We start from the raw sequence: 26,588 nt of genomic DNA, 5'->3' as shown, positions 1-26,588 counted from the left end.
GCGAATTTCCCGACGGCCCCGGGCCAACGCCCGTGACACCACCGCAAGGGGGGTCACCGAAGACGCCCTACCGCCAGCAACGAACGGCACCGCGGGTTGGGACCACGATCCAGAGGGGCGATGTGGAGACCAGGAGAAAGATCCTCCTCCTGGCCACGCCACCACCGCCACCGGACCGCCGCCGACCAACGCGAGGACGACTCCCGACGACCCGGACGTCACGTCCGGCCACCGCCAGGGCACCGCCGCCAACTGCGGACCCGCGGCAGCAGACACCGGCCCGTCGACCGACCTCCCGGGTCGGCCAATCCGCATCGGCCACCGCCAGAGCCAGGACCGCGCCGCCGTCACCAACGCCCCACGATGCGCGTCCACCAATGGAGCCAACGGGGTCCAACCACCACTGAGGGCCGTGGGCATCCGCCCAACCGGAACAATCGCCATCCAAGTGGCCCCGGGGACCACCCTCCAGGTGCCCCAGCACGCGGTACACCACGTGCGTCGCCATCGCGCCTGGACTCAGGAGGGGCTATGGATCCTCCGTTTTAATCGAGACGGGACGGTAAGGAGCAGCCGCTTACGCCCCCGCCCCCTTAATGGAGGGGGGTGATGTAACGATAGGACCGTTACTACGGGCTTGACCTGTTGTGTCCAACAAATATATAACTATCTATACACGGCTTGCTTACTCACCCAGCCCTACCTGCCCCGCCGCCGCCTCTCTCAGCATGCGCTCTCGTTCACCGACACACACGCTCTCACTCTGCATGCGCTCTCGCTTCTCGACTCGCTCTATCTCTCTCACGGTCCCCACGCGGAATCAATCCCACTCCCGGGCCGACAGTATAGTGGGAGGCCCCGGCCGGGTATATAAGTCCGGCCGGCCGAGGAATCGAGACCAGATCCCGTCCTGCCATCCAGCTCCTGACACCGATCTAACCAGTACCTAACACCTCTTAGGGCAGAGGTTGAACTCAGCCCCGCCGGGTTGAACCGGCTCTATACCTCGGGCCAAGGTTGTACTTGGCCCCGTCGGGTTGAACCGACTCCTGTCTCGACCGCTCCACGGGCTGAGGTTGCACTCAGCCCCGCCGGGTTGGACCGGCTCCTACCTACCGCGGGCCGAGGTTATACTCAGCCCCGTCGGGTTGAACTGACTTCCGTTGCCAAGGCAGTGCTCGACGTGACACTCGAGCCTGCCGGCAATACCTCGCCACCTAACCCGATCGTAGCGTATAAGTGCATGTACCGACCGCGTTGTAAATAGTAGTCGCACGATAGAGATAAGTCCGCTAGTTCTAAGTCTCGTAGTCACAGACCTGCTAGTCTTAAGGCCTGTTCGTGCTAAGTCCGCTAGTTGTAACCGCATCCTAGTAATAAGACCCGTCTAGTACTAAGTCCGCTAGTTATAAGACCTGTTAGTAATAAGCTCTGTCTAGTACTAAGTCCGTTAGTTATAAGGCCTGTTTGTAATAAGTCCTCTAGTTCCAATCACGCCGTTAGCGCCTGTAAATAAGACCGGGAACGATTACCCGCCGAGCCTGTCTTACGCTTCTCGCCGCTTTGCAACCATCGCTTTGCGCCTCCGCTTTGCGCCCCGCATCCTGCTACCAGCAACACCGCTCCACGCACGACACCGCCAGGCCCTGCACGCAGTATCGTTTCAACCTTTACTGTGTCTCGTAAGTTTGAGTCTCTCCTTCTCTCGAACCCAGACACCGACGAGCCGATCCGAGCGTCGAGCGAGGTGACCGCGTTACAATATACTATTATTAAATAAATAAAAATATTATAATTATATATAAATATTATGTAATCTAATAAAATGTTGTCTGTAATCTTACAAAATGTAAAAAAAAAATAGTTATAACATTTTTGTTGCATTTTTTCCATAATATTTTAATTAATGTGTTATTATGGAGATTATTACTTTTAGTTAAATTTTTTTCATTAATTGTTCATTCCATATTTTTTACGTTCAAGACTTGCTTCCAAGAATTAATTTCTTTTGGAAACATTTATATTTTTACACTTTTTAATTAATAATTTCTAAATATAATATATTCTGATATTATTTTAGAAAATAGTAAATATATGTTAAAGAATTTACATTTTTAATAATTTTATAATAACTTTATAATTTTAATTTTTTATTACCAAATTAATTATTAAAATTTTTTTCAGAAGTGATCACCAGTATTAGCGGGAAAAATGTTTCTTTTCATTTGATCCAAACTGTAATAAAAAGTTGGCTATAGCATGCTGGAAATCGAATAAATTAACATTCAAAGCGACATGAAAAGAAGAAATGAAACATTTAGGAAAAATATTTTTTACTTGTGTGCAATATGGCAATTACCTGAGTAAATATAATATAAAATAAGAAAAATAAATATAAGAAAAGTATTAAAAATCAAATTTTAATATTATTTTTATTATATATTATTTTTATATGTAAGGATCATATTAGCATCTCATAGGTAAATTGTACTAGTCACTATAATAAATAACAATTTTCAATTCAAATGTAGCTAAAATTTATTCATAATCTATAATGATATCACCTTTATTACTGACATATCTTCGTAAGTGTTGCAAATTAGCGTTGATCTAAAGCTAATAAAAATTTTAAACAGTCTCTACTGAAAATTACAAATTTGTTACTTAATACAATTTACCTCTGAGGTGCTGATATACATATACAGTCCTGTGTATTACATACACCAGTATTAATTTTTTTATTTTTATATGTAAACACAAAAAAATTTTGTGTTATTCAAATGTACAACATTTCTAAAATATGTATGATATATAGGTTCTATATATTTATAATAAAAAAGTTATATATGTATATATATATATATTATTGGGTACTTTTCTTCTATATAATAAAGTATGTAAAAATAATAATATAAATAACAATTCTTAATGGTAACATTTTCATGACATTTATAAGAAGTCAGATTGTAGTATTCTCTAAGATGTCATTTATATGATGTCTTTTTTTCTTCTACAATCGACGCATTAGACGACTTATTGACATCATTATGTTATCATTTAGATGGTATTGTTGGATGTCCAATTCTTAAACCTGAGTACTTTAAGAATTCTTTTTGATTACTTATTGCTCACTGGGATTACATTTACATTGCACGCGTTATATTTCTGAATGTTTCAGATGCAACATTGCATTTGTAATATTTCTGAAAATTTGCTGATAGATTTTAGAAACTTATAAAAAATTAGATATTATAATTGCATTTGAAATTTCTAGAATATGATATAATTATAAAATGCTGCATTAATGAAAAATTGTCAAAATTTTATTAAAAAGTAATTATAGTTGTGGCGGCTCGAGAAACCACCACAATTACGCACGAACTACCCGGTAGACGCGCGAACGAATTCTCACGCGCGGAGCACGTGAAACCCGCGCGCGAGCACCGCGCGAGCCACGAAGGCTTACCGTGAGGCGGCCACGAGCGGGAGTGGGCGCCAGCAAGTGAAATCCAGTGAGTGGGGCTTATAAGACGGCGCACGGCGAGAAGCCTTCAATTCGCAGCCCGCTCTGACTGCGGAGAGGACCTCCTGCCCGTCAGTCAGTTCGAGCTCACGAATTCTTTTGAATTAGCGACAGCCTACGCTGCCTCCTGTAGTACCACAGGACCTGAGTCTTCCTCGACCACAGCTGCCTCCCACTTCACCCGGGACTAGTCGGCAGCCCATCAGTGGGGGAGAAAAGACACCAGGACTTACCAGTGTTGTTGTTCGGGCCGGGTTTTTTCGCGCATGCGTGACAAACGCGGTATCAGTACAGTGCTTAGTTGACCAAAAAGAAGTACCATTAATCACCCGCACAAAAATATCTAATAATTGTTAAACATCTATTATAAAAATATTAAATATTCAAATAAACACATATATATTATAAATAAAATATAAATAAACTGAAAAAGGAAAGGGTAATAAAATAATTAATTAAAAAACATTTTAATATAAACAAAAGTAAAATTTTATTTTTGGCAGAATCTCGGAGAATACCAACATTTGTTGCAAGGGTAAGGAAAACTGCCAAAAACCTCACCAGTATTCTTACAAAAAATACAAAAAATAAAAATATTTATTTGTTTAAATAAACATAAATAAAATTCATTAAATATAAAAATATCTTTTTAAAAATAATTAATTAAATAATCAATTAAATAAATAAAAAACATTTTTTCTACAAATACTAATTTTAATTATAATGTAATTTATATCATTTTTTTTTATTAAAAGAGACAATATAATAATTAAATAAAATAAATTCTAAAATGTATACTTACCTATTCACCTTAACCTAGCCTGTCCTTATTGCCGGGCCCGCCAAAACTTTCGCGCCCAAACACTACTCCTCTTATATACACCGCTGCTTCGGCTGCCATCTACCACGCATGCGCGAGAAAACCCGGCCCGAACAACAACACTGGGACTTACAGGCAACCATACGTGTACGAGCTTCAGGGAGTGGACGCTACACCCGATAGAGCTGGCGCCTGTGGAATTCACCCGACCGCCACGCTTTTTCCTGAGTCAGTGGGACATCAGGGTACGGCGATACACATCACCATCGACGCCGTGGAACCTGCCGCCACCGCTATTATCACCGCTAGCGGCCTCTCCACTTCACCATCGAGACAGTTGGACACAGTCGCAACCGGCAATACGAATCCATCGCGGTACTCAGTACCCCTCACGGGAAGTAGCGGACAGCGGTACTCAATCTGACAGTGACTGGGAGACCAACACCCAGGAAGCGGCTACGCAGACAGGGACGGACCGGGAAGAGCCTGGCTATACGCACCCCAGGACTACACCAACTCTTCCATCCTCGCCCGAGCTACTGCGCATCGGTTCCCTCCACGTAACCAAAGCCGAGCTGCGTATCACTTGGCGGGAACGCACACCGCGTTAACCCGTAAACGGCCCTTTTCAGGGCCACCACAAACCAAATAACTGTAAATATACTATAAATACATTTTATCATTGACAATTAGAAAAGAAGTCTCGTGATTGACTTCACCTCTGTACGCTCGACCTATCCCTCGCGCCATCTTCTGAAGGCGAACACGCCTCTACGATACTCCACAATAGTCATAAAAACAAACATTTACTATATACACAGTCTTTATTGTTATTATTTATATTATTATTATTATTTGTTTTTATTTATTATTATTTATATTATTATTGCGCAGTACTTTTCGCAATTACTATAAAAAGCAGCTCGCGTTTCATACTGCAAATAAGTATGTTTAATTAATTCTTCCGATACTTTTAACGCTTTAGTAATAAATAAATTCATAAGTTACATAATATGTACATGAGATAGGTTTCCAACTCATTAAAATAAGAATGGAATATGCAAACAGAAATGGACGTTAGATATCGGACACATCTGGACGCACACTTACTAATACGAGACCAAGCCGTCAGCGTGAATAAAAGGCATAGGTCCACTTAACGACCGCAACGCTCACGGTATCATTTCATCCTTGTTCACCGACAGTTAAACAAAGACAGATGATACTTGCGGTCTTTAAGTGGAACGCGCCCATAGAGTATAGGCACGGTAGGCACGACATTACTCCTTCAGTGCAGTTCTGGGAAAATTGAGAACAAAGGCTGATACAACCACGCAACAAAGCTGTTTTAGTTATTAGCAAAGTGTATTATTTATACATTTTACGGTGTACAATGTTGAACTACAACATTTGTAAGATATCTACAGGTGATTTTCGCATTGTACCAATAACTTGGTTTTCGGAAAATAACGCAACATTCCAATGGCCTCCCTACGGAAATATAAATAAGGTTAATACAGCAATTTGTAACATATGTACGAGCCAGAAAATGACTGGGATGAAATAAGCCTTGATAAAATTTTAACGTCAAAGAGTAAGTAACAATTCTAATTTGATTGTTCATACCGTAAAAATCGAGGTCTCTTGGGCCACTGAAATGTCTTTGAGAGCCACTTTTATTTCTCTGTTTAGCTCACAGTGATTTAAGAAAAGTAGATTGTTACTAGTGAGAATACACGATAAACTAAAAAAACAAGCGTGAAATTTTTGTTTAAATATTCAATTAGATTATTAAAATATAGTGATGCGAGACATTGATGGTCCAAGAGATCCCGGTTTATGGTATAATATGTATTCATGAAAATTTGAGTGTAAGAATTGTTTGGTTAATAGATGCGTAATTAAATTTATGTGTATGTATTTATTTACAGATGATTACTCAAGCGCGAAAGACATTCTACAAATTATTCAAGTAGTATCTGATCAAGAATTATCTGAATTAGAAACTAAGTTGAAAAAATCAAGATCAAAGCGTCACAAGAAAAAATATCAATCTACAGATGCCTCCACTTTAAATGACGAAAATGACAACGGTGCTAAAACTAGGAAAAAAGTCAAAAAAGCCTCTCATGATAAATTGCCATTAAAACCAGCAAACTTTCAGTCTCTTTTGAAATGTATTAAAACTACAAATAAATCTCCAGGTGAGATAATTTCATAAAAATTTTATCATAACGCATTCAATAATTTTAAAATAAACACTTTAAAGTTTTTCGCTTTAGTATTGGTTGCTTTAATTGAATAAAACGAAATATTTGTGATAAATTAAAAATTTTTTTACCTTACAATTTCTTACTAATATTAAGGATTACAAATTTCAACATTTAAATATATTAAAAGGCCTTAAGTTTCTTTTTTTGTAATGCATTCATCATATATTGCTTTTACAGATGCTACAAAAACTCGGATAAATGTCGAAAAGAAAACAGTAGCTGATAGTCAATTTAGTAGAAGTTCTTCATTAACATTACTTGCAAACTACGATAACAATGATAATCAAAGCAGTTCAACAGTACATGAAAAGAGTCTATTGAAACCAGTTGTAGATTTAACTAGTATTTCTAAGGTTGAACAAATACTTTCAAGTCTTGTAGGTAAATATCATGTACAGTGTGTTATTGCATCAGTTCTAAAAATTTTTTTGATTAGTTGATTTTGTAATTATTTGATGTAATTTTTTTTTATTTCAGAATTTAGCAAGGATATAATTGGCAAAATAAATGTTACGTCCTGGCGACTCCACGATTCCTTCCTTTCGCAATGTTGCGGCAACGATAATCGATCGGTGATAAAAATAAGTCGTTCAGTAAATGGAGCATCTTGCGCCACGCATTTCTTTAAACATTTAGTCACTTGTCAATATCAATATCTATGAGCAACCGTGGGAAAGACGCGAGAGACCGGTGACGAAACCGCGCGAGTCGCCTAAAAATAAATAAAATCAGTAGATACCCTCGAAATAGAATTTTCCAACGGAAGAATAAATTGATATCGAAAAGATAATAAAATTCCCTCTAAGAAAATATCCGACAAACGTAACTAAATCAATAATGATGAAACTCCTGTGACGACATATCCAGTAACGACGGTAAGACCCTTTCTAATCAGATCACGTGCGCAAGACAAAATCTAATGCCCAACTGATATCGAGATTACCAATCGACGATCGCCACGGGTAAAAATTCGAAAAGTAGGAAAAACACCCCGCCTAATGAGGGCACTGGCATAATTTTTAATTCGTTGGAGACTTGGAAGATTCCCACTCTTAGAAATTAGAATACACCCCTAAAAAAGAGATATAAAAAGAGGACCCAAAGGGCCACTCACTCACTTACTTAGCACTTGCTTACTACCCACTTACTTAGCACTTGCTTACTATTCACTTACTCACTCACTTAATTCTATGCGTGCGTCTTCAGTTAATATAAGTCTCATTAAGTGCCGTGGCACCGCGAAAACTACTAGAAAAATTATACCAGTGCACTCATCGCCTGATTAATCTGGACCCCGGCAACCCGGCACATTAAGAAATTCCACACCTTCACTTACGAAACAAAAAGTAAGTCACATTCATCCAATTTAATTTGCGCTATTAACCCTCGTGAGACATAACGCATTACGTTATATTATATTAACGCTGGTTTTCATAGTGAAAACCAGATCCGGCATTCCAAGCCAAACGGTCATTCGCAGGAGTCGGAGGATTCGAACGCCGATAAAATGCAGATTCTGCGCAACTAATATTAATAATCCACCAACAGTATCCGTTAGACCTACTCTTCCCCTCTCACCTAACTACTCCTCCCCCAGCTACTCCCCAATCTACTTCCCCGAAGTCACTGAACCTCCGCTTTCCCCTCGTTCCTTCTCCTCTTTATCTACTGTCCTCCTAAACAATTCACCCCCAACTTCCCCGCACCTTTCAGAATCGGAATTCGAGCAAGCGATAGAAGAGTTTTGCAACGAATTGCCCGACCTGGAAGCCGACTCGTCTTACTAGGATTAACCAAAACTAAAAATTCCCTTTTCTCTCTCTCTCCCTCTTTCATACCGCATCCTCTTACTCACTCTCACACATACACACACATGTTTTTATTTTTTATTATTTATTATTAAACCTTTACATTGTACTAACCAGTCAGAACCAAAAATTTAATGGTAGAGACTTTCCCTCGTCATTCTGACTGATGCCCTCCGTACCATTGTAACACCCGCGGAGCGATAAGCTCAACCACACACAACCACTCACATTCACACGATAAATGTAATCACTTTCTACATATATATTATATATCATGTATTCGAACCTTTATTTTTATAATGAATAAAATTATATTTTTTATTAATTAAACAATTCCTAACCCCTCTCTTGTTCCCAGTACGAAGATCGCACTAGGTCCCATCCCGCGTAAAAGGGATTAAATTCCCTGACCGAAAAGGGACCACCGAGCGAACGTCTGAATAAACAGCGTAATAGCGATCCGAACGGTCGTTTACCTGCTTTGCGGACCTGTCAGTTCGTTCGACCCGATTCCGAACGCCACGAGACGTTTAAACTTCGGGAAAATAAAAGATAGTTGTTGCGCCCTTCCGTCGACTCATCCTTCCTCGAGTCTGGACGTAACATACTGTTCTTTAAATTTTGGGGGCTCGTCCGGGATTGTAATGTGCGATCTTTTAAACTGGAATGAGTAAAGGGACAAGAGGTACAGCTAATAAAGACGAAGTAGAACGAAATTTTTCAGCTTGCTCAGGAAACATACAATCGAAGAAAATCTAACAAATCAGAAACACATCACACTTCCACTCCTAACAAAACCATTAAAAACATTAATTTTTCATTAGACGAAACTATAATTGAAAAAGATTTCGAAAAAAAGTTTAGCGAGTCAGCGGCCGAATCTCATTTTGCCGATTCCTACGATAAGACTATTATACCTAAATTTAATAAATCCGAAAAGGGGAAAGACCCGAGCGGTACCAGCGGCAACATGACTCAAAATAATCCTTTCGCTACTTTGAAATACGCGGTCGAAGCCGTCCCTTATTTTGACGGTCAAAACATTCCACTAAATTATTTTATTGAAGGATGTGAAGAAGCGAAATCCATGTTGCCTAATGAGGCTGAATCATAGTTTACTAAAATAATAAGAACTAGGATAATAGGTGAGGCTCGCCGCACTACAAGATCAAGATTTTGATAGCGTTCCTCATTTAACTAAATATTTAAAACAAATTTATGGACCTGTAAAAAACATTTATCAATTACAAGGAGAATTAGGTTGCATATATCAAAAGAGTGATGAAGATGTAATTAATTATGCAAATAGGGTAAAAATTCTTGGGAAACAAATTTTAGAAGCATATAGAAGTTCTGGAAACGTGTTATCTGACCAAAGTATTAAAGCATCATTAGAAAAAGACATGTGCAAATGTTTTATTAGAGGGCTGATACCAGAAATCGAGCAACGAGTTTCAAGAAATTTACCAGATGTACAAGCAACCGCAGCCGACGCTATAAAGATAGAGAGAGAAATCCGAGCAATGACAGATTTACGACAGGGAATAGCAGGTAGACAAAAAACTAACAGCCTAAAGGAAACTTGTCAAATCTGTTATAAGGAAGGGCATGTAGGTAGTAACTGTAGAAAATATTTACAAACCTCTCAGCAAGTTAATAACCAGATTGATTTAGGAACCGCAATATTAGTATGTCAAATCTGTAAAAAACGTAGGCATGGAGCAGAGAAATGCCGCTTCCGCGATCCACAACTTCGCCGCCCGGTAAACGTAGTTCAAGGAAGATTAATAACTTGTCAATTATGCTTAAAATCCGGTCATGATGCAAAATCTTGTCGACAGAATAATACTAATAACAATAAAATCTCGGTAATTTGTCAATGGTGCGAAAGACCCGACCATTCTGCAAATAATTGCTGGAAGAAACAGAACGAACAACGTTATACGGAAAACAAAACTCGCGTAACTTGTCAAATTTGCAACAACTTTGGACACATTGCTAAAGATTGTCGATCAAAACTAAACCAACAAACGGGATCCAGGAATTCCTTATTCTGCCGCTATTGTAAGGAGCAAGGTCATCTTCTCGAAAATTGTCAATTACGCCATACCAGTAACTTTCGAAAAAAAGAAAATAATCAGGGAAACTACAACGGCCCCTCGACGTCGGGTGCACAGCAGGGGTCCGAACGAGAGCCGCACCCGCCCAAAACTCAGGTAGCCAAGTAGATAAGGACAGAACTACCATAAGGCCCGTGACGGTAAACCTCGACAAACATAGTCGCGTGCCTACCGTTCAAATCAACATCGATAATTTAACTACTAGTATAACCTTTATGCTAGACACGGGATCTGGACCTAATATAATTAAAGAAAATCTCGTTCCCGAAGAAATAAATATTAATTACACTAATATCCTTAAGTTGAACAGTATAAATAATTATCCTGTGTATACCTTAGATGAAATTACATTAACTCTTTTTTAAACACCGGTTATATTCCATATTGTATCTAACGATTTTCCAATTTCACAATGCAGCATATTAGGAAACGATTTCTTTAAACAAACTTCATCGAAGATAGATTACGCACAAGGGCACTTGGATGTCTCCGGAATCAACATATGTTTCTTATCGCCTGAAGCCATTATCGTAGCTCCGCGATCCGAATCATTATTTTATGTAAGAATAAAAAATCCAGAAATACAAATAGGCTACATACCAAGATTAAAAATAGCACATGGAATTTATTTAGGAGATACCATCGTGGAAAATATTTCTGGAAAAGCATACTTAAATGTTATCAGTACTTTAGATGAAGAGGCAGAAGTACATGTCCCGACCTTGCGCTTAAAACCGTTCAGCGAATTATTAGATGACCATGATTCGAAGACCGAGGCTCTGAATAAGGAAAAAGAAGAAACCACTAACGGAACATTTATTTATACATAATGAATGCGATTATGAAAATAATATGGATATTGAAAATGAAAGTGAAAATGTGGATGAAGAAAAAATTATTATCGAAGAAATTAATTATGAAGACGAAGAAACAACTTTAAACAAAGAAGAAAATAAAAATAAGAATAAAATTAAAAACGAAGACGAGATGAAAATTAAAATTGAGAAGAAAAATAAAAAAATAAACAATTCAAAAATCCTTGGAGAGGGAAATTACCAAACCTCTCCTGAAAATCCAATAAATCCAACCATTCCTGGAGGGGGAAGTTACCAACCCTCTCCTAAAAATTTAATTAATTTAAAAACCCTCGAAGAGAGAAATTATCAATCCTCTCAAGAAGGGAATAATTCTAGGATTTCGGAGGAAAATTTCCAAACCCTGTTAGAAAATCCTAGCTCCGTCGATTGCGAGGAGGAAAATTACCAAACCTCACTACGTATTTCGACTAAACCTCATACCAAAAAGGGGAGAAGTCCTTTATCCTCCCTGGATATCAAATTTCCTAAGGTTGGATTATTTAAAGAAAAAAGTGAAAATAAATTAAAACCCTCTCATGTTACTATAAAAGACCTCCCTGAAGAGGCTCAAAAATATAATTTAAAAATTAAAAACTTGAATCTACGAAATATTAAAAATAAAAATAAACCGTCTTCAAAAATCCTTATATCCTTGTTGAATAAATCTCAAGTAATTTTAGAAAAATTCATGCAAAAACGCAAAACAAGAAGTTGGAAATTATAATTTGCATAATTGTCTAACAATTTCCGAGGAAAAAGGAAAGAATCGACCCGCCGAAATCATAGAATCATTGCGTCTAGAACATTTAAATGAAGCAGAGAGAAAAAGCATTATAAAATTAATAACGGACAGTCAAGATAGATTTCATATTCCTGGAGAAAAATTAACCGCAACTCACTTTATTATTACAACATCGAATACCTACTACAGATGACCAATAAACACTCGTCAGTATCGATTTCCGCAAATTCATAAAGAAGAAATAAACAAGCAGGTAGAAGAACTGTTACAAGGAGGAATCGTAAGACACTCACAATCGCCATATAACACGCCTATATGGATCGTGCCGAAGAAAGAAGATTCCAAAGGAAACAAACGATGGAGAATGGTATTAGATTTTCGCGCTTTAAATGACAAAACCATCGGAGACGCATATCCTTTACCGAATATCGTCGATATATTAGATCAATTAGGAGGAGCTAGATATTTTTCGGTATGCGACTTAGCATCAGGATTTCATCAAATAAAAATGAACCGCGAAGACGGTCATAAAACAGCTTTTACTACTCCTTTTGGACATTACGAATTTGACCGTATGTCGTTCGGTCTAAAAAACGCTCCGGCTACTTTCCAACACCTAATGGACTTAGTGTTAACTGGGTTACAAGGCAAGGAATTATTTGTTTATATGGACGATATCGTTATCTACGCAACCTCGTTAGAAGAACACGAAAGAAAATACAACGTTTTAATGGAACGTCTCCGAGAAGCTAATTTAAAACTACAACCAGACAAATGTGAATTTTTAAAAACAGAAGTAACTTATCTGGGACACGTAATCAGTAAAGACGGAGTAAAACCAGATCCGGAAAAATTAGAAGCAGTGCAACGATTTCCAAGACCTAAAACACCTAAAAATATTAAACAATTTTTAGGACTTGCAGGATATTACAGACGCTTTATACCGAACTTTTCCAAATTTGCCAAACCATTAACAAATTTATTAAAAAACGACACCCGTTTTGAGTAGACCTCCGTGCAAGAAGAATCCTTCGAAATCTTAAAACAAAAACTATGCGAAGAACCAATACTACAATATCCAGATTTTTCTAAACCATTTATTCTAACTATCGATGCATCAGGAATAGCCGTTGGAGGAATATTATCACAAGGAGAGATAAATAAAGACCAACCGATAGCATACGCCTCACGAACCTTAACAGATAATGAATTAAAATACAATACTTACGAAAAAGAAGCATTAGCTATTGTATATTGCGTTAAACATTTTCGAAAAGAGCTTCCGAACCTAGGATTTCTTGTCTTAGGAAAAGCTAAGGCTATAAAACATAAAAATCATTATCATCTGGTTTTACCCATCAGCGAGGGACAGCGAGAAGGCCCTACGACTACTCTTAACCAAATTGTTAAAATCTTAACAGACTTACGAAATATAACCGAAGATTTAAAATTAGAAACATTTAGTATCGCAAAAACCGAATTTATTAATAATGTCCCATGGAATGACGTTAAATCACATATACAATCAATATTCGCTGACGCTCCTACTAAAGTTATTATTTGCCACGGACTAATTAAATATCCACCGAAGGACTTACGTTCCGTTATAATCAGTGAAATGCATTGCTTACCAACGGGAGGACACCGGGGAGTCACAAAAACTTATAACCGAATAAAACAATTATTACTGGGAAAACTAAAAAGCAAATGTTCAACGGTATATACAACAATGTCAATTGAAAAAACTAGTCCGAGTAAAAACAAAACAACCTATGATAATTACAGATATACCAGGATCTTCTTTTGATAAAGTAGCTATGGATATCGTAGGCCCTTTACCTAAAACCGAAAGAGGAAATGAATATATTCTAACATTACAAGATCAATTAACTAAATTTTGCATGGGAATACCATTACCGAATCAAACTTCCGAAACCATCGCAGAAGCTTTCGTAGACCGATTTATTTGCATACTTGGAGCATCAAAAGCAATATTAACGGATCAAGGCAGAAATTTCCTTAGCGACCTAATAAAGAAAATTGCAAAATTATTTAAAATTCGTAAATTTCGCACCACAGCCTTCCATCCTCAATCAAACGGATCCTTAGAAAGATCACATCACGCATTAAGCGAATATTTAAAACAATACGCAAATGAACAAAAACAATGGGATAGATGGATCAGCCTTGCTATGTTTAATTATAATACGAGCGTACATGAAGCAACAAAGCACACTCCATATGAGCTGGTTTTTGGAAAGATAGCACACGTTCCATCGAACTAACTTCTACCTCCTGGGGATAAATTAGCAAATTACGACGAATATTTAATAAATCTTGTCACTCAACTTCACGCAATTCAGGGAAACGCACGCGATAATGTAATTCAAGCCAAAGTTAGATCAAAAAATTATTATGATAGAAAGATCAACCCGCAAACCTTTAAACCAGGAGATCAAGTATTTTTATTAAAAGGTCCAAAACCAGGTAAATTCGGAGATCAATATACTGGGCCTCACGAAGTTCTAGAAATCTTGAATAAAAACAACGTAAAAATTAAAATAAAAAAGAATAATCGAATTGTACACCCCAATTGCTTACGAATTTCATATATCAAAACTAATAAATAACTACGAGAATTTTCAGATGGACCTCAGAATTGGAAGACACATCACGATAATAATTTTAACAAAAAAATAATAATAATTAAAATTTTATCAAACAGAGTAATAGGAACAGACTCGACTTACCAGTTACAGTAAATATATTTCCCATCGTGTAAAATAAGAGAGAACGTAAGCGAATGCGCCATACTGTATTATTCAATTGTTAGATTAATCAATATATTAAAAACATATATATACACACATACATGTACTTTTAGTATTATATTTTTAGTATTATTTTTATATAGATATTATAAATGTTATTGCGTTTAACATTAATTTACAAATTAGCATAATATTTAGATCAATCATTATATAATAGACATATATAACAAAACATAACTATCTTTTCTGAAAAAAAAAAAATTTCTTATATATATATATAAATATTATCTGATCATCTAAAAAAAAAGGGGGGGAGGAACAATGAGCTAGAAAATATATTACAGAAGAATTATATCATCGACTCCAGCAACCAATAAGCAATCAATATGCTACATTTAGTGATAAACTATCCAGCTTCGAGCAAATGAAGCTTATTATTCTGCAGACAAACACGGTATTTCAACCAACAGCTAATAAGAAAAAAACAAGGAAAACAATCCCAGCATTTGTCAATTGACAAGTCATCTTGGCGCTCTACGTCCGTCAGCAAATCCAGCTTTAACCATTCAGCAGCCGGGCAAATAAAACCTGGACATTTTACTGTGGGATTCAACATGATATCCCAATCAATGACTAATTACTCACAATAAATGAGAATCCAAGCCAAATATCAAAAACCTTCCCGACAAGCAGAACATATGCTGTTCAGACGACACCAACAACACAAGAGGGAAGAAGAAAGAAAGGAATATCCTATCTCTCTCACAGGACAATAAAACCTCCAGCCAAAGACCCAACCTTATCAATAATGGTCAGGTAAACATTATGACTTATACAGTTTTTTTTCTTACGCCATAAATAGGCACATATAAGAAAAGATAGTTTTGTATTAAGATTCATTAATCAACGTATTAGATAAATGATTTATAACGACAAAATTTTTATTAATACAAGAAGAATTATTGTTATTAGGAGGAAAGTTCTTGTTATTACAAGAAAATTTAAAAGAATAAGCAAAAAAAAATTATTATATATATTTTTGTAAAAGGAGAACGAAAGAAAAGAAGCCTTCTCTTTCCTCCTTCTTAATAAACAAATCAGCATGCCCGAAACCATATACAATTAGGATACCTTAGTTAATCGCAAAAGGAATTTTTCGGGACTGTGTCCGATCGGACTTGTGTCCGGTCGGGTCTGTGTCCGATCGGGAAATATTGTCGTGTTCGATCGGTAATGTGCGCAATCGGGACGATCCCTATTATATAATAATATTAATATGACCTTAAATAGCACCGTCAAGGTTATATAAAAATCACTTTGAATTTTTGAAGTGGAACCTCCTATTTTTTATTACATATTTTTGCAGCTTATCTCGAGAGCTTTTCAAAACACTATAATAAAGTATTTTCTCATTAAGTACTTTTTGAGTTATTTTATATTTTAATCTGACATATTTTGATATAAAAAATAAAATATCTTTTAAAATATTTAATTTTCGATAATCTTACCGTAATATTTTTATGTACAGAATAACGAGACAAATCAGTTAATATAAAAAAATAATTGTTTTTAAGAAACTTATTTACAATGTATTTTTTTAAACAATTATTTATTTTTTTGAAACTAATTGATTTGTTTCATTATTTTATACATAAAAGTATTAAGATTATCGAAAACTGAATATTTTACGAAATATTTTATTTTTTATATCAAAATATGTCAAATTAAAATATAAAATAACACAAAAAGTACTTAATGAAAAAATACTTTATTATAGTGTTTTGGAAAGCTCTCGAGATAAGCTACAAGAATATGTAATGAAAAATAGGGGGTTCCATTTAAAAAATTCAAAGTGATTTTTATATAACCTTGACGGTGCTATTTAAGATCATACTAATATTATTATATAATACGCCCTTAGAGTTCTACAAATTTTGCATGAAACATTTTTCACGAAAATACGTTATTTCCTCAAAAAACTGCTGATATGGGCGCTCTGTTACACCCTGTACATACAGGGTGGCTCCGAATGTTCCAGCCAGACTTTGAGATCTTATAGGAAATTCAATTCTGAACGAATTTCCTATAAACATGGATCAAAAAATGTTTCCATAAGAAGTTATCACTCAAAAACTTCTGATGCAAAGGAAGAGCAAAAGATGAAAAGAAAATGAAATAAAAAGAAAATGAAACTTAATAAATTTCTTGAAAAAACGATAAAAATAAAAAATAAAAATCTTTTTCTTTTATGAAAATAAAATTTTTCTTTTAAACTAAAATAGCACGTAATAGTAGAAAATAAATAAAGACGTGAAAAAAATAACTGTTCTCAAAATGTCCCCCCTTAGTTCCAATACACTTTCGGCATCGAGAGAAACAACTTTTGTTTCGGTACTTTTTGTTAAAAGACGCACATTTTCCATGATATTTGGAAAAATGTATAAAATAATCACGATTTCAGAGGTTTTGAGAGATAACTTCTTAAGAAAGCATTTTTCGACTCATGTTTATACGAATTTTTTTGTTCAGAATTAAATTTTCTATAAGATCTCAAAGTCTGACTGGAACGTTCGGGGCCACTCTGTGTAATAAAAAAGTTGTGTAAAATTATAATTATAGTGGCTTTTGACTCACTATAAATTTTATACTTTTTTATTTATTGTTCTTGGTGGCCTTTGTAATGTCTATACTTGAAAATCGATATATATATGAATATCCACTTTCATTGGAGTGTAATTTTGATTATCTGACGAAATTTAACATTTTCTGCACAATTTTTTTACTAACTTTTTTTACTTTTTCGACATTATCTTCGACAAGGTGAGAAATTCTAGTATTTTTTGGGATGTATAGTATAAGAGTTTCTTTTAATATACAACTTTGTAAATCTTTTTTTTTTAAATGTGGTCTGCACATATCCTGCCTTCTGAAGTAATGCCGGAAACTACTTAATAAAGTAAATTTTCATTATTTGTTTATACATTAATCTACGGTCTACCGAAAAAACGACATGCGTTCCAATAACACTAAAGAGTAAACAAATACTTTTAAAAATATTTTTGAAAAAGTTTGGAAAACATTTTTAAAAACATTAAAATGGTGAGTTAAATCACTTTTTATTTATTGAAAAAAGACCTAAATTTTAACATTTAAAAATGGTTTTTAGATGTATATAAATGCGTTATACAAATAATTATTTTTTATTTTTAAAAAACTTATTTTACATTTAAAACTTATGTTTTTTTTAATAAAAAGACATTTATATTAAAAAATATATTTTTAATATATAATTATTTCATACATATAAGATTTTATCACACAGGTACGCATGCATTCGCTCATGCGTGTGTGAGAGAGATATAAAATGTTACATATATTAAATCATTAAATATTAAATATTAAAATTACATTTTTTAAACAAAAAAATCATGAGTTTTAAATGTTAAATAAATCTTTTTAAATATTTTGCACATATTACATATTTTTTATTTTATTACTTAACACGATGTACTTTAAAAATTTTTAATTAAATTTTATTAAAAAAAGTTATTTAAGATTTTTAAAACCTAACTATTTCTTTATTTTTCAACTTATTTATTTATAAAATAGTTTTGACATTTTCAAAAATCCGATTTATGTCGTGCTTGATGTTATTTTAATCGTAAAAATCTTATAAACCCATTACAATTATTTTTAAACGGATAAAATGTAAAATATAAAAGTTTTTAATGATTTATATAAATTTAAATATTTTATGAAATAAAAACTAAGACTTTTAGTTCTTCTTTTATCTTTTTGAAAGTAATTATAACGGACTCATGAGATTTTTACGGTTAAAATGACATCAAATACGATATAATTTGGATAATTTTTACTTAGATAAGTAAAAAAATTTTTTGACTTGCATCTAATTGAAATTTATCCGAATATTGTATTATTTTAATCTCAAAAATCTGTATCCGAATATTTGGTGTTATCTTAATCGCAAAAATCTTAGTAATTAGATCAGTAAAATTACGCTCAAAAAGATAAAATAAAAAATATAAAAATTTTATAAAAGTTTTTATATATTTGATAGGTGCACTCCGAAATATTTGATGGAGTAATTAGGACGAAGAATTTTGATCTTCGAAGCGAAAATAGTGTCAAGCGGAGCGCACCTATTGTTATATGTTTATTTTCTAAGGACTTATTGTAATATTATTATTTATCTTATTGTTTTAATTATGCTTGTGTAAATTTGTATATAATAGTCTTTAATGTGCATAAGTGCGCGCTATAGGGCATCCAACCGTATTTATAAATTAAAAAATTAATTAAATTAATAATAAGAAAAAATAAATTAATAATAAAAAGCTACAAATTAAAAGCATAATTTAATTTAAATGCATGATTGCTTAAATGCTTGATACTTTTGTTCCAAGAATAAGAAAAAAAATAAAAGTAATCTATTGCAGATATTTTTCACATTACATTCAATTAAGACTAAGAAAAATTTATTTTAGGAAATTTATTTCATTGCATGCGGATATACCTAAAAATATTTTATTTAAAATAAAGTATTTTAAATAAATATTTTAAATAAATATAATTATTAAATACTTTGCTGCAAATTTGCTAAGTAAAGATTGAGAACGTAGTTGCATTGGCCGCTAACCACGGTACGGCGCTGAAACTAGTGAGAAATGCCGGTCTCGTCTTAACCCGGGCCTTTGGCTATCTGTCTATTAATCTGTGGCCATGTAATGTAATGACACTTTTAAAATCACAGACTTCTATATAATATACTAGACTGTAAACTCCTGCTGTGAAATGTACCCAACTTTTATGTACAAAACTTGTACATAGGTTAGAGCGCATGCGCCGAATAAGTTGATGGAATGTGGCTTTCTGCTGGCATGTCAAGTTAAATTATAAAATGTTTGTGGATGAATTGAACTAATGTAAAATAAATCCGATGAAAAATTGATAAATACATATAAATATTATATTTATATGTATATATCACAATTCTACCCAGACAGCACAAAACATCCTCAGGATCTTCCTGAATATGTCCAGGACGGTTCAGGACATTTGTAGGATGTTTTAAGATATTATTATAAATATATTTATAAAAATTTAATATGCATACATAATTATTTTTAGTTGTGTCGGCTATTTAATATAATTTAGAAATCTTAAGTATTATAATAAGTATTAATGTCCTATAAATGTCTACTGGATAACCCCTGGATAACGCCTGGATGTCTGTAGGATATATCTGCCCTGTCTATTATATTGGATGTCTTTTGGATTTCTAGAGGACATATACATGTGCAATTAATTGTTAACATTAATTTCGTTTAATATTAATAATTGAATTTGATGCGCACATTTTCATATATCCAAAATTATTATTTATTTAATATTTCATGAGAAATATTACTGTTCGCAACATTCCAAAAACTTTACAAATAATAGTATTCAACCGCTAGTTCGTTTGTTTACCGCTATGTGACACGCGAACTCGTATTTGAGATTTGGTCATGAGAATTATATAAAGCTTGCAAAGAGCAATTGACAGGAAATTATAAATGTAATTATTTTCTATCAGTTCAATCTCTGATGCAATCCCAACATAGAGAATTCAAATATTGGATTGTTTAGAAAATATTACACAACTCAAACCTGGGAGCCAAACCTAAAATATTCATGTACAGCACGAAAGCCTTAAATATTAAAGAACGGTGAACTATTTTTAATATTAGATTTTTAATATTGGCAGTAAATAACAAAACATAATTTTAATTCATATTTAAATTTTTAAATTTGCTCCTTGAAACATACGAAAAATATCCCTAACATATCCTATAAAAATCCTTAGGATGTTCCACAGGATCTCCCTGGATTCTCCAGAGGTTAATATATGGCTATCATTTACTCTTCCTCAGGACATCCAGAGGAGATCTGAGGATTACAATGGGATATCCTGAGGATATCCTATATGTATGTCCTGGATGCCCTTTGGACGTCCTAAGGACATCCTTGTGCTGTCTGGGTATATAAAACATTACAACATATATATCTCAATATACTTACTTAAAAAAAGAAATTCCACAATTCTTTCTTTGTACACTTTGGCACTCGTTTATTATACATTTTTGCAGCATGTTGACCTAGGTTCATCTCCAATATTTTGATGCGCTGCAATTTTATTCGTTTGCTTTTTAACATTAGGTTATATAATTCTTTTACTTCAAAAAATGCTGCTTTAGTTAAGTTAAAAAAATATATACCTAATCTTTTGATTAATCTTTTATATAAAGAAGATATTTTTTAATTTTAATATAAATTTTAATGTATTATATGCATACCTACTCTTCTATTTCTCTCTCTTCTCTTAAATTTCTCTCTTGTCATATGCGGCCATATACGTGAATGTAAACAACATTCTTTGTAAGCTTATTTGGCGCATGCGCAATACAGCACTTTAGTACATACTTTTTCGGGACACGAATATACGACTAGTATATAAGAAGCTCGCAGTCTAGTATATTATATAGAAGTCTGTGTTTAAAATTGAATTAACTTTTTTTGTTCTATATTGAGGTTATATCATCGAGGGCTAAGGCCGGATTCACACCTTGATGGAAAAGTAGAAAGCAGAAAAGCAGAAGCCAATCAGAACTCGCGCTGAAAATAAGCAGTACATTCTGCTTTTTTAGCGCGAGTTCTGATAGGGCTCTGCTTTTCTGCTTTCTGCTTTTCCATCAAGGTGTGAATCCGGCCTTAGCCCTCGATGATATAACCTCAACATAGAACAAAAAAAGTTAATTCAATTTTAAATATCAACGGCACTTTTGAGAAAGGGGAGAAATCACGAAAATCGAATCTTGCCGAATCGTATCGTGATCGCACCAGCGATGTCACAATATCCACCTATTAACGTTCGCCTGGCGGTAAACAGAGTGGATTTTAACCTGATAACGAATGAGGGCGTTCAACCGCGACTCTACACCCCCGGCGAGGAAATATCCAGTCAACCGGATTTCCTAAGGTAGATTAATTTTCTGATTGCATGCAACACGAGATTATGAGAATATTAGTTAATCTAATCTTCAGAGGTCACGGAACTTACGTTGATGAGGAGAAAACATTGCGCGCATCAGTCGCTGGAATTCTGGAGAAAGTGAACAAGCTTATATCCATCAGGCCTTTGAAGGCGCGCTATAACGGCGAGATCGGGGATCTTATTGTGGGTAGGATAACAGAGGTGCAACAGAAGCGTTGGAAAGTTGATGTAAATTCCAAACTCGACGCTGTCCTACTATTGTCCAGTGTTAATTTACCTGGTGGTGAATTGGTACAAATATATATATATATTGATATTTCTATTTTTTTAAATTTTTATTTATTTAGTACAAAACATTCACAGAAAGTTAAACTTTTTCCATTTCATTATAGATTCTGCAAAATATATAAAAATAATCCTGTTTAAATCTTGATTAAAATTAAGAGCAATATGAAAAATTGCTGATTTTTTTTAAAGAATATTAGAAAAATTGATCTTTTTGGCATTTTTATTGAAACAGTACAGTATTTGTACATCTTGAATATTTAGCTTTTTTTCTTCAATATAGGTCCCTGTGTATAGCATGTTCAAAAATGCATGGTCCAACAATATGAATTCTTATAATTATTTGAAATTAACTACTCAGTCTAATTTTATTCCGTAGGATATTTTTTGAAATATTGAAACTAATTTTATTTAAAAAAATTGAAAAGTAACAAAATTGTATCATTAAAAATATGTATTTCATTTTTGATAAAATTTTATCAGTTCTTGAAGGTCAGAAAAATATTAAATATTAATGTTTTAAATTCTTAATTAGAAATATCCCCAAAAAAGTGTTTTATTAAAAAAAAATTGAAGTTATTTGGTCATTAGTTTTCAATGATCACATCAACTTTGAAAATGGTGTTTTGTGAAAAATGTACTTAAAGTTTTATAAGCTCATTTAAAGACCTGTATGTTATTTCAATGTTTTATAATTTCGTCAATTTTGCGAATTTCTCATAAAATTTGACAAACATTCTTCAGACATCGTATTTTCAGAAAATGTAAAAAAGATCGATTTTTTTGACTCTCCAAAGTAGACTAGATTCTTAAATGCAATCTTTGTTTACAAAGATTATGTTAATTAATATTTGCAAAATCTTATAATAATGTTAAACATTTCTGTAACTAATTATATTTATGATATTTCCAGTTAAAAAATATTTGTAGCAATCTGTAATAGTTCTAGATATATACATTTTATATATATAGAATGCTCTTAAATTTCAGAGGAGAAGATCCACAGAAGATGAACAGACAATGCGCAGGTACTTACAGGAGGGGGACCTTGTTTGTGCAGAGGTGCAATCAATCTTTGCTGACAGTTCCCTCTCGTTGCACACCCGAGTGCTGAAGTATGGTAAACTCTCGCAAGGGATAATGTTGAAAGTACCACCGATGCTGATCCAGCGTAAGAAGACGCATTATCATAATCTGGAAAATGGTGCGACTTTAATACTTGGTTACAATGGTTACGTGTGGATTGGTGCAAACATTCAGAATGTCGATAAATCTGAGGGCGGTTTCACCGAGGATTTGTCAAGAATTCCGTTGGAGAATCGCGAAGTGTGTGCGCGATTGCGTAATTGTATTTTGATCTTGGCACAGTGTAACATGCTGTTGTCTGACACTTCTGTAACATACGCTTACGAAGAATCCGCCAAGTACGAAGTGCACGAACTATTGCAACCTGAAGCGATGATTGATGTATCATTATTGACGCATCAAAGACTTGCGCGATCTATTATAACAATCTAATGAATTCAATTTGAGATATCACCAAAAAAATAAAGAAATTATAAAGTATCAAAATAATAAACATAAGAATAAAAAAGAGAAAACTAAATGCGATAAATAATAGAATTAATCAATTTTTTTCAGTTATTAATCCTGAAATGTAAGATATGGCAAATAAAAAGACAATTTTATATATAATATTGTGTAGCATTTAGGCTTTTGACAATTGAATTAGATGACGACAAGGACCACATTTGTAGGATAATTCCGTACCTCCAAAGGAACTTTCTGAGAAAATTTGAATGTCAGGCTGAATTATAACATGTTGCAGTAACATCGAAAGAAATTATATATAGATATTGCAGTATTTTTCATCGATAGATATAGAGATATGGCTAACTGGTTTAGGTGTAAAAGGTAATCACGATACTCAGATACGCTAATCTGAGTATTGATTAAACAAATAGAGCCTGGAAACAAGTAGTCGGCAAATGGTAGAGCTGAGAGACATGGACGCATGTTTCAACGCCTTCGATAAAGACAACGATGGATTGCTATCCATTTCGGAATTTGATCTTATATGCCACGCATTATTTCGAAATGATCGCGGCAAGATCTATGGTCTCGAGGGAGACCAGCTGCGAGAGGTGTATTCGATTTTTGATCTCAAAGGCGATGGTATGATCGATAAGGAAGAATTCGAGGTACGTAGAAGATCCGACGAAATATCAATCATTATCTGTTTTAGATATTAAAAAATGTAATATATATATATTAATTTAATTTTCTAAGTTCTTCTATAAATAATAGAGAAAAATTCATTATTATTACTCTTCAAAAAAAATAATATACATTCTTTAAAAATCCTACTATATTTTATCTAGAATGATAATAGAATAGAAAAAATATATCTTTATATTATAATATTAAAGATTTTGGAGTGATGTTCTCTTTCTAGTCTAAATTATTTTTAGTGAATACTAAATTTTCTATGTTTTTTTAACGTTGTTAATACTTGTTAATAAAATATTATTTTTCTATTAATACATTATTCTATTGTAGGTTTGCTGGAATCGATGGATCAAAGTATGTACGCGTCCCAAGAGTGCTTTTTTAATCGTAGATGTGCAAAACGATTTTATAACAGGTTCCTTGAATATAAAGCAATGCGCCGCACAGCACGATGGTTCGGAAGTGATTGAACCAATTAATCGATTACTGGAAACCGTGCCGTTCGACTCAGTATTTTACTCCCTGGACTGGCATCCCGTGGATCACGTATCTTTTATCGATAATTTGCACCTCAGGTAATCGCAATAGAAATTGTACTATTAACAATTAAAAATATCTTTATATCAGTTCTTTTTAAATTATATTTTTAAACGCATTTTTTTTATTAAAGTATATCAAAACTTATTTATTAATTTAAATCCAAAAAGACACTTGAAATTGCGTACCTATGGACAGAAAAACAGTCAAGAGATAAATTGTTTGGATTGATATTCGTTTACATTATCAGGGAAGTGGACATTAGCAGCAATATTTCAAAGGAAGCGGCGCGGGTGTACGACACGGTGACGTTCCAGGGGCCGCCGTTGTTGAAGCAACGTTTGTGGCCGCGTCATTGCGTGCAGGACTCGTGGGGCGCCGAACTTCACAAGGACTTAAAGATCGTCGACAATGCGATCAAGATATACAAGGGCACGAATCCGGAGGTGGATTCGTACTCAGTGTTCTGGGACAACAAGAAGCTGACCGAGACCACGCTGTCGTCGCAGCTGCAGGAGGAGGGCGCGACCGACATCTACATCTGCGGACTTGCCTACGACGTATGCGTGGGTGCTACAGCGGTGGATGCGCTCACCAGTGGTTACCGCACTATACTTATTGATGATTGCAGCCGCGGTGTGGATCTTGTCGACATCGAGAAGACCAAGGCCACAGTAATAGGCAGCAACGGCGTGATAGTGAATTCCAGCCAAGTGAAAGCGATGGTGGAGGGAAGAGATCGACGACCGGAGCTAGGCTATAAGCTTGCCCTGGAGATCAAACATAAATTGAGATTCGATGATGAATAATTTTAGCAAATAGTGCGATAAATCTGGAAATTTTACATTGGTAGATACTAATATAAAAAATCATAGATATATATCTCTCCTTATTTTAAAACACGTTTCTTAGAGCTCCAAAATTGTTAAAAATAAAAAAGTAATTGAAAAGAGAAATATGTAAAAATAGATTACAATGGATACATCTTTTCTTATTGAACATTAAAATAGACATTAAAATGAAGACATTAAATTTGTTGTCTTTAGAAATTTCTTTAAGAGAGATAAAAGATAAGAATATGTACATGTTGGATTTAAGGTATGAAATTAGTGATACAACATTTAAGCTTTTTCATCTAGTAAACGTGTATAATATTGATTTCAGTCGAACGTTTTAAAATGTTTAAATCGAAAAAGAGAAAATATTGATTTAAATTGTATATAAATCTATTAAAAGATATTTATTGAAAGATGTAAATAAATATATTTTTTGTATTAGTGGTAATTGTAGGTTTAGCTATACATACATATATATATATATATATATATATATATATATATGTATATATAATGTTGCGTTCGCCCTTCACGTTTTGTCCCTACGAAACATGAAGGACGGATGTAACAATATATATATAATACGCAGGGGCGTGTCATCTGCGGCGGTTATTCCTGAATTTGCTGTACCTGTCTCTAGGAGATCATCCCCTAACACATTGCTAAGGAGATTGTTGAAAAACAACGGCAAACATATAAGGTCTGTTCTTTACAACTGAACTGGCTGCACCAG

General features: G+C 34.4%; 2 protein-coding genes, 1 long non-coding RNA gene and 1 pseudogene across 7 annotated transcripts in view; 3 read left to right on the top strand and 1 right to left on the bottom strand.

Moving 5' to 3' along the window:
• Positions 1-21,456, bottom strand: part of LOC138933375 (uncharacterized) — a 99,310-nt gene extending 77,854 nt beyond the window's left edge. Inside the window, exons 1-3 of one of the 4 annotated variants that reach the window (XR_011446951.1) lie at positions 21,271-21,456; positions 20,996-21,100; positions 5,732-5,834 (exon numbers count right to left, since the gene is read on the bottom strand). This is a non-coding gene — a long non-coding RNA (uncharacterized lncRNA). Of the gene's footprint in view, positions 1-5,731; positions 5,835-19,443; positions 19,808-20,995; positions 21,101-21,270 lie in introns of those variants that run through there. The other 3 variants (XR_011446952.1, XR_011446953.1, XR_011446954.1) reach the window with 3 other exon arrangements.
• Positions 9,395-11,374, top strand: LOC138933224 (uncharacterized; annotated as a pseudogene).
• A 210-nt stretch (positions 21,457-21,666) lies between the features above and the next one.
• LOC138933332 (exosome complex component RRP4-like) lies at positions 21,667-23,869 on the top strand. Of its 2 annotated transcripts, none has more exons than XM_070295947.1 (3): positions 21,667-21,953; positions 22,019-22,196; positions 23,244-23,869. In XM_070295947.1, the coding sequence occupies exons 1-3, from the start codon at positions 21,820-21,822 to the stop codon at positions 23,769-23,771; spliced, it is 840 nt and encodes a 279-aa protein (XP_070152048.1). In that variant the 5' UTR covers positions 21,667-21,819; the 3' UTR covers positions 23,772-23,869. The 2 variants fall into 2 exon arrangements, with proteins under 2 accessions (XP_070152048.1, XP_070152047.1); XM_070295946.1 differs by having other exon boundaries at positions 22,019-22,259; positions 23,244-23,868.
• Positions 23,870-24,241: 372 nt separating this feature from the next.
• LOC138933331 (nicotinamidase-like) lies at positions 24,242-26,226 on the top strand. The gene is made up of 3 exons (XM_070295945.1): positions 24,242-24,454; positions 24,813-25,057; positions 25,270-26,226. The coding sequence occupies exons 1-3, from the start codon at positions 24,242-24,244 to the stop codon at positions 25,826-25,828; spliced, it is 1,017 nt and encodes a 338-aa protein (XP_070152046.1). The 3' UTR covers positions 25,829-26,226.
• The last annotated feature ends 362 nt before the right edge of the window (positions 26,227-26,588 follow it).

This window comes from Polyergus mexicanus, unplaced genomic scaffold, assembly GCF_030449975.1.
Source record: "Polyergus mexicanus isolate NDT 795.1 unplaced genomic scaffold, iyPolMexi1.0 SCAF_5, whole genome shotgun sequence".
Classification (NCBI taxonomy): Eukaryota; Metazoa; Arthropoda; class Insecta; order Hymenoptera; family Formicidae; genus Polyergus; species Polyergus mexicanus.
Note: the sequence above shows the minus strand (reverse complement) of the source record. Positions and strands in the feature narration are given on the sequence as shown.